Genomic DNA, 9,382 nt, shown 5'->3' on the forward strand with positions numbered 1-9,382 from the left:
CATGGCTCAGGCAGTAAGAGCAGTCGTCTGGCAGTCGGAGGGTTGCCGGTTAGATCCCCCGCCCGGGCTGTGTCGAAGTGTCCCTGAGCAAGACACCTAACCCCCAAATGCTCCTGACGAGCTGGTCAGCGCCTTGCATGGCAGCCAATCGCCGTTGGTGTGTGAGTGTGTGTATGAATGGGTGAATGAGAAGCATCAATTGTACAGCGCTTTGGATAAAGGCGCTATATAAATGCTAACCATTTACATGGTTTGACCAGCTCAAGCTATGTTTTAAAACTGTTGGTAGCTGGTATTTCAAGCTGGTTATAGCTGGATTTTACACCAGGGCTTTTTTTTTTAGAACAGGCGCACACCAAAAAAGCTTTACGCAACTCATGGGTCACAGGAGCAACTGAACATCTGAGAAGAAAAGACTTACACACTCACACTCACTCACACACACACACTCACACACTCACACACACTCACACCCACATTTTCATGGCTCAATAAATGATCCTGATTGTCTTTGGAGCACGGAGTGAGTGCAAGTCTTTTCTCTTCTAGCTTTGTCCTGATCCACATACAGACGGCCGTTTGAAACCCAGCAAAAGAAAAAGAGGAAGCCATGGTGTCATTTCGTAATGGTGTCATTTTGCCAACCACTGTCAAGACAGCAAAATCCCTTCAACGCAAACTAAAAACACACCTTTTCAAACTGTACCTTAGTCTTCCCTCCTGATTTCCCCTGCCCCCCTTTCTGATATCCCTATCCCTCTTGTCTAACCCCCCCCCCCCCCATTGTGTGCACTCACTCACCGTCTGATGCACACAATGTGACACACACACACACACACACACACTCACTCACACACACACACGAAGAAGTTGGTTAGACGGAGCAGGGGCCAATCCCTCCTAGAGCAATGCGGGGTTAAGGGCCCTGCTCAAGGGCACAACAGCTGCAATCAAGCAGTAGGTCATAGGTTGCCCCAAAAGGATTTTAACATGTGCAAAACCTTTTAGCACACGCAAAACCAATAACACGACCATTGGTCATGGTATTTGTTCGCACCAATCACTGGTTGTGCCATTAGTTGTGCGCGTGCTAAAAGTCTGAGTAAGTCTGGCCCTTAGTTAAGGTGCAACAGAACCCGTTGAACCTGGCTTCTGCAGACACGGGTTCGACCCAGTTTGGTTTCCTCTCTTCTCTCCTCTTCTCTCTATGGGCGGCCTGTAGCGTAGTGGTTAAGGTAAATGACTGGGACACGCAAGGTCGGTGGTTCTAATCCTGGTGTAGCCACAATAAGATCCGCACAGCCGCTGGGCCCTTGAGCAAGGCCCTTAACCCTGCATTGCTCCAGGAGTGGATTGTCTCGATTGGGCCACCACAACATGTATAAACCAAGGAACAGTAAAAGGGAAGTGAAAAAGTTGTTGTGTCCAATCTGCCTCCACACCCTGCTCTGCTGTGACTATAAGAGTCTGGAGACGTCCAATATCATTCTGTTCTTGGGACTGTAGACAGCTTATATGCATGTATGGAAAATTCCAAGTTGATTTTGGCTTTATAAAAGGAAATTGTGCACCGGTATGTGTACGCAAGTTTTTATGAATCAGAATATTTTTTTAGCGTACCGAGACGCCTAGGCAGGCTCCTGCGCGGCTCTCTCCAAGGTGCCGGTCCCTTAAATACGTACGCAGGAAATATTCACCGTGAATTACTTGCCGTCACACAGCCCACTCTCCTCCAGTGATGTGCTGATCCTCGATCGGGCCACAACATGTAGAAACCTATTTGAGGAACAGTAAAGTGGAAGTGAAAGATTTGTTGTGTCCAATCTGCCTCGCTGTGACTATAAGAGTCTGGAGACGTCCAACGTCGTTCTGTTCTTGGGAATGTAGACGACCTGACAAACACTGGTGAGAATGTGGCTTTGTACGGTTTCTCTTCATTCTGAATGCATTATTTAGCTGTTCACGGTTTCATGCTCATTCATAATTATACTACCAGATCGATGTTACTGAACGGTCGCTTCACATTATCAAGAGAAGTTTAGTTAAAAACAAAACTTATTCATACTCAGCTGTGAATCTCTATTTTGCCTACCCTTGTAGCTAGCTGGTTTTGCAAGTCTAGTTTTTAAAAAATCTCCTGAGCACTGAAACCATGTTTTGTACGCAGGTTTCCCAGAGGCTCCAGAGCACTTTCCTCTGCCTCCTTGGATTCCTTCCTTTTTCCAGACAGGAAGACGGTGAGTGTCTGAGAGATTTCTGCGTTCGTACTGGCAGGAACACAATATGAGCTCAGAGAACAGGAAAATAGGAGGACCTGACTACACCACCGAAACCACACAGGAGAGAACGATGCCCAACCTTGAGCGAGATGTGCAGGGTGCAGAGGCAGGGAGGTCTCACTGTCTGCTCGAGGCATTGAGCGTGAGAGAGAGAAGTCACAGTATGGAGAAATTAATCAACATGAAGCCGATGAAGCAAAATAAACTTGCGGAAGACTGTGTCATGTTACGATCTGCTCACGCTCACGGTCCCACGGTGGTGGAATGACCTCCATGTCAGAACGGCAGAGTCTCTGACCTCCTTCAAGCGCAACTGAAGACCCATCTCTTTAGGCTACACCTTTCCCTCCCCAATCACCATGATTAGCCTTAGACTGTAATGGCACTTATGTATAGATATCCTTACTTGTATAGGTATTGCTGTTTTCATTGGCTGTTGTATTGTTGTATTCTAGCTGCCAACTGTGGTATGCTAGTTTGAAAGTTGATTGTACTCTTCAAGGGTTCTGATTTTCTGTATGTTTACGCTAGGACTCGGAACTGTACTGTCCTCTCAGGTCCTCTTGGCACTTGTTCTTGTGTTTGATTTGCACTTTGTTGTACGTCGCTCTGCATAAGTACGTCTGCTAAATGCCACGTAATGTAATGTAATGTAATGTAATGTTACACTCTGTAAAGTGTCTCATAAAAAATGCAAAATGAAAGGAATACTTTTTTTGTATCTATAGTGGCAACTGTGGTGTTATGGGTCAAAACTGACTTTTGTTAGGAAAAAAGGTCAAACCTTTATTTTGTTCAAAATAACACATTCAAATTGAAAATAAACAAAAGGGTTGCTCAAATCACATAGCTTTGTTATGGTGTCTGTATCTTTGTCTGTAGGTTTTCTCTGTAGCTTTGTCATGGTGTCTGTATCTGTCTGTGTGTGCTTTGTCATGGTGCCTGTAGCTTTGTCTAACTTTGTCATGGTGTCCGCATCTTTGTCTGTAGCTTTGTCTGTAGCTTTGTCATGGTGTCTGTATCTGTCTGTGTGTGCTTTGTCGTGGTGTCTGTAGCTTTGCCTGTAGCTTTGTTATGGTGCCTGTAGCTTTGTCTGTAGCTTTGTCATGGTGTCTGTAGCTTCGTCTGTAGCTTTGTCATGGTGTCTGTAGCTTTGTCTGTAGCTTTGTCATGGTGTCTGTAGCATTGTCTGTAGCTTTGTTATGGTGTCTGCATCTCCATTAAGCGCCAAACAGAGTTCCTGTATGGTGCTCTGCACGTGCAGTCAGTCAGCACTAAGGCTCTTTCAGAAGCAAATACACGGACGACTACACTGCTTTCTCACTCTCTCACTCTCTCACTCACTCTCTCACTCTCTCACACACACTCTCACACACTCACACTCTCTCTCTCTCTCGCTCACTCTCACTCTCACTCGCTCACTCGCTCACTCTCACTCTCACTCGCTCACTCGCTCACTCTCACTCACTCACACTCACTCACTCACTCACTCACTCTCTCGCTCTCTCGCTCACTCGCTCTCTCACTCTCTTGCTCACTCTCTCACTCTCTCTCTCTCTCTCTCTCTCTCACACTCACACTCACTCACTCACACACTCTCTCACTCTCTGTCTCACTCTCTCACTCTCACTCACGTTTTGTGGTTTGTGTGAGAAGGAGCAGCTGTGTGGCAGTGCAGTGTGAGAAGGAGCAGCTGTGTGGCAGTGCAGTGTGAGAAGGAGCAGCTGTGTGGCAGTGCAGTGTGAGAAGGAGCAGCTGTGTGGCAGTGCAGTGTGAGAAGGAGCAGCTGTGTGGCACTGCAGTGTGAGAAGGAGCAGCTGTGTGGCACTGCAGTGTGAGAAGGAGCAGCTGTGTGGCACTGCAGTGTGAGAAGGAGCAGCTGTGTGGCAGTGCAGTGTGAGAAGGAGCAGCTGTGTGGCAGTGTAGTGTGAGAAGGAGCAGCTGTGTGGCAGTGCAGTGTGAGAAGGAGCAGCTGTGTGGCACTGCAGTGTGAGAAGGAGCAGCTGTGTGGCAGTGCAGTGTGAGAAGGAGCAGCTGTGTGGCACTGCAGTGTGAGAAGGAGCAGCTGTGTGGCACTGCAGTGTGAGAAGGAGCAGCTGTGTGGCAGTGCAGTGTGAGAAGGAGCAGCTGTGTGGCAGTGCAGTGTGAGAAGGAGCAGCTGTGTGGCAGTGTAGTGTGAGAAGGAGCAGCTGTGTGGCAGTGCAGTGTGAGAAGGAGCAGCTGTGTGGCACTGCAGTGTGAGAAGGAGCAGCTGTGTGGCAGTGCAGTGTGAGAAGGAGCAGCTGCGTGTTTCAGAGGTGAACCGCAAGTCGCGCTCACTCTCACAAGCCAGCAGCAGCGGTCATTTATGAGCAGGCTTGTACATGGTTTGAGAATTAGAAATGCCAAGTAAACACAGGCAGTGAGACGGCCCCGTTTGCACGAGGACCTGTCCCATCTTTTATGCCCCGGCCCCTCCTGCGCTGCCCTTCTGGGCCCCAGATTCAGGGGCGATGAGTCTCTGGGCTCCCTGGCCCCAGATTCAGACTGCACCCGTTTGTAATGACAGCAGCTCCAACTGGGCAGGTTTCCTACACTGAACCTGGATCAGCTGATGTACCGGTGATTATATAACCCACCGATTATGTAAGAGAAAGGTTTAAAAACTTTATTCAGGGTGAGTGGGGAGGCCTGAATCTATCCGCACCCTCAAGAGATAAGACACAACCAGAGGAGAGGGTGAGAAGCTAGACTGAACATGGCCCTCTTCTGGCTGAAAAATAGAATTGCACCTGTGAAAGGAACTAATGAGGCTTGGTTCACCCATTCACACGCACACGCACACGCACACGCACACGCACACGCACACGCACACACACCAAAGGCAATAGGCTGCCATGCAAGGCAGTAATCAGATAACTAGATAGTACACAATTTATAGGGAACACCAATAGGTTGAGAAAGAGCAACACATTGCATCTGCGTGCGTGCAGAGCCTGCCCCCTTGTGGCCACGTAGGAAAATAACCACTCGATCTATTTTGCATAAAGCATGATTTCACCGTTTGGATTCACACAGAGCGGCAACGTTTTAGGTGTAATAGGCAAATTAACAATGCAAAGGGACTACTGGAGATATGGGCCTACATTATGCCTCGATTATTTGATTTCAGAAATACTAAAATGAGTAAATCGTAGGCTAATATGTAAAGCAAACAAGGACATAAAACAAACACATCACAAGCATACTGCAAATCAGGAACGACAAACATGTTCAAATACAATTTTTTTAATAGAACTGTGCTTCTAAACATTTTTATTGGCATTCCCATGTACAGGAACAACCAACACGTACAATTAAGAACGGATTCATTTTGATTGTCCTGGGTCACGTAAACCAAAAACTCAACTGGAGTCCCAGCTACCCTGTTCAATACACCTTACCGTCCTTCATTATGGGGGGGACCACTAATCCACGAAAACGACTGGCTACGGTGGGGATGGGGGGGTTGTGAACAACGTGCCAATATAATATCCGTGTTTTGGAACCTGACGTTTCCAAACCGTCGATATTTGCGACGAAGATTCCAGATTTTGTTTTTTGTAAACCCTATGCTGAGGTTGTGAAGGAAGGATTATTTCAGCTATCTGGCAACCCTACCTAAAAGAACGCTCGCTTGAACGTGCAGCACGAGATTCAGACCGAGATTCAGACAGATCAAAGGAGTTACCAAGCGGGGTGATGTCGTATTTGGAAGACGTGTACACTGGTATGGTGAGTTTTGATACACATAAATATTTGGTTAACGACACATCAAAACGATACATCCATGTACGTAAATTTGAACTACAGTATCTGATAGTGACAAAGTGAACAATGAACATAGTTTTTTTTTTTATAATTTGAAAAATCAAACAAAACCGACTTGGGATAATTACCATGCGAACATGCTAATGCGTCCCATTGGTTCCAAATCAGGCACATTAAATCGTACACTTCAAATCCGTACCAGTTCATTAAACTATAGAGATATTCATCAATAAAATAAAATGCTAATAAAAAAATAAACCATATTATTATCATCTTATATTTTCATCTAAATATCAAGTTTGCATGTAATAATATTCAGGATTATCAAACAGATCAGTTATTTACACAAGAGAGCTGATACAATGTAAGCATAACGTGGAAATTCTTGTGAGACAAATTCAGAGACAGATTCCGTGAACTATTTCCATTTTAGTTTCATTCTGGAACAGCAATGAAACTAAAATGTAGGCTATGTTAGCGGTTAGAGGGAACATATATGTTGAATTCACTTTTGTGTGAGGACTTTCTGCTTTCTGTTAAGATAACCTGTTCTGGGGTGCAGCGTATTCCCCCCTCAATTAAATATTTATTTTGTTCACAAGACGATAACAGGGGTGTTAACTTAGTGGAGTCCACAGGTCCGGAGATCAAAAGTAAAGGAAATTGATTCGGTTTGATTCCAGAAATTGAATCAGTTCAAAACCGACACTGTAAGTAGCCTATTCTAAAAAAAAAAATGAATTGTAATTGTTTGCCAAACACTTAATCTTTTTCTTCGTTTTGAAAATCTGAATTAACTTCATGAATCTGTCCAGATATTAAATTGTGTTGATTCAACCTCAGCGATGTATGCAATCTTGCGTTTAAGATAATGATACTTCTATACGTTTACAGTTAATGACACAAGTTCTTTCACAGACGGGACGATGATATAATGATGTGGGAAGTGTGGTGAGACATATAATTTAAATAAACCGCAGTGATGCCGACTAGTACCCAACCCGAGATGAGCAATACAAAAAAGAAAATCTTCTCATGAACACTTATGCCACGATTCGCACATGCAATATGCGAACATACAAAAACATGACAGTATCAACAGCAGTAACTGCAGCAAAAAACCAAAAACACGAAACAGTGAGATTACACAGGAATGAAAAGAACGCATTTAAAACTCCTTTCAGCCAGAAACACAACAGTGGCTGTTACCATGGCGATTGAATCCCCTCCGTCAGGACAGAGGGCAGTTCAAGAACACGGACTTATCATTTTTGAGGAAGAAGAAGAAAAAAAAAAAAGATACATTTTTTAAAATGTTTTTCCGTCGGGTCTCTGGAGTATAACATCGTAAACTAATGGACAATTTATAAAAACAAATGCTAAGCAAATTTATATAAGCCACACATCTCCCTGGGCAAGGCTGTCAGCCAAAACACAACAGCGAGAGAAAAAAAAAAAAAAAAAGATAGTATACGTGATGAGGTGATTTGCACTTAGGCGAAAGATTGGTACTGAATCAGCGGAGGTCACCGTTTCACCAAAGTACACAAAGCTGCCGGATTCCAGTCCAGTCTCATTTTACCTGAGCACCAGAACAGTTACCACGGTGACCAAAGGTGTTTTTCGTGTGCATGTGTATTTTATTATTCATTACTTATTATTTAAATCCAGGGCGAAGCTGCAGTCGGCAACCAATCACGTGCAGCCGTTTGATTACAGTCAGAACACTGAAGGGGATGGCCTATGAGTTCCTATGAGGCCTATGAGTTCAGGCTGATTAACTGAAGTTTGAGTAAACCTGAACCCTTACCAGGAGAAGTGTGGAGCATGATACAGCTCTGATTTCAGCACACCTGATACTTTAAACTCTGCCACCAGCAACACGTTCATTGTACCTGAAGTATTCAATGTCTTGTCCCTTCCTCATGACCCGATAAACACACTGAAAGGCCTGATGCGATAGAGGACTGATATACACTACTTCCTCCCCCTCTCCCCAAACCGACTAGCATCAACAGAGACCGCTAAAGCCCCCGCTTAACTCAGAGCTGAGGAGAGAAAGAAATGTTTAAAAGACACAAAGAAACTTGACTGAGGCTCAGGTTTTTGCCACACGGTGCATAGGAACATGAGAGATCACTGGCAACTGGTTGTTAACCAAGCAGTTACATGGGTGTTCCCTGTCCTTCGACAGAGCCAAAATGGCTGTCCTGATGACACCATTGCGGCTCAGCAGTTTCCTCAAGATTGTGTGTCCTTCCAGGGCTGCTCCACTCCCAGGGACACCCTGGCACAGATAATACGCTTCACAGTAGCTGCTAAGAAATTCAGACAGTAATTGGGGGGGGGGGGGGCTTTTGGTGGAGGGAGGGGTGGGTCATACAACAGGAGGGCGAGCGGTAGATCCGAGTCCACCGATTGGCCGATTTATGGGCTGCTGGAGGGCACTCAATAAAAAGGGGGAGGGGTCAACAGGGGGAGGGGGCAATCAGAGCTCTCCCATTGGGTGGTTCAGAGCGGTGCGGAGTTTGCGCCTTTATAAAAGGGGGCGTGGTATTGCACGGTATTGGGGGCGGGATCAGAGTGCCCCCGGGGGCCCCCCCCTCCCCCTCCCCCTCCCTCTCCCCCTCCCCGGCGGAGGCGGCCATCTTGTTGAACTTCTCCAGCAGGGCCTGGGCGCTGATGCGCGGTACACCGTTGTCCAATGGGCAGCCCTCCACCAGGCTGTTCATGGGTGTGGGCGGGACCAAGCCCCCACACCCCTCCTCCTCCTCCTCCTCCTCCTCCTCCGTGAGTCCGCCCACCCCGCGCCGTCGCCATGGCAGCGGCTGGGCCTCGTCGGGGCCTTCGTCCGGCTGCTCCCCCTCCTCCTCCTCCTCCTCCTCCTCCTCCTGCAGGTCCTCGCCGTCCCCGGCCCCTCCCCTCCGGGCCTCCCGGAGCTCACGGTCCCGCAGGAAGTCCTTGAGGAGGGGGAGGAGCTTCTTGCGCGAGGCGAGCGTGTTCCGCTGCAGGTAGGCCCGCACGTCTGCGTACGGGCTGCTCACGGGCGCCAGGCTGAGGCTGGGAGTCTGGGCCTGCTCCAGGGCCCGACTCACCTGCAGCCACACACACACACACACACACACACAGGGTCACACACACACACAGGGTCACACACACACACACACACACACACACACACACACACACTCACACACAGGGTCACACACACACACACACACACAGGGTCACACACACACACACACTCACACACACACACACACAGGGTCACACACACACTCACACACACACACACACACACACTCACACACACA

General features: G+C 47.1%; 1 protein-coding gene and 1 long non-coding RNA gene across 2 annotated transcripts in view; one reads left to right on the forward strand and one right to left on the reverse strand.

Annotated features, from left to right (window-relative positions):
- The first annotated feature begins 1,566 nt into the window (after positions 1–1,566).
- On the forward strand, positions 1,567–3,126 carry LOC133136648 (uncharacterized). The gene is made up of 2 exons (XR_009709546.1): positions 1,567–1,905; positions 2,168–3,126. It is a non-coding gene; the product is annotated as an uncharacterized LOC133136648 (long non-coding RNA).
- A 4,984-nt stretch (positions 3,127–8,110) lies between these two features.
- LOC133137714 (exopolyphosphatase PRUNE1-like) overlaps positions 8,111–9,382 on the reverse strand; it is an 18,505-nt gene continuing 17,233 nt past the window's right edge. The window contains exons 8-9 of the mRNA XM_061256045.1: positions 8,705–9,163; positions 8,111–8,116 (exon numbers count right to left, since the gene is read on the reverse strand). Coding sequence (XP_061112029.1) covers positions 8,111–8,116; positions 8,705–9,163 — 465 coding nt within the window. The remainder of the gene's footprint in view (positions 8,117–8,704; positions 9,164–9,382) is intronic.

The sequence above is a fragment of the Conger conger genome, chromosome 9 (assembly GCF_963514075.1).
Source record: "Conger conger chromosome 9, fConCon1.1, whole genome shotgun sequence".
Taxonomy (NCBI): domain Eukaryota; kingdom Metazoa; phylum Chordata; class Actinopteri; order Anguilliformes; family Congridae; genus Conger; species Conger conger.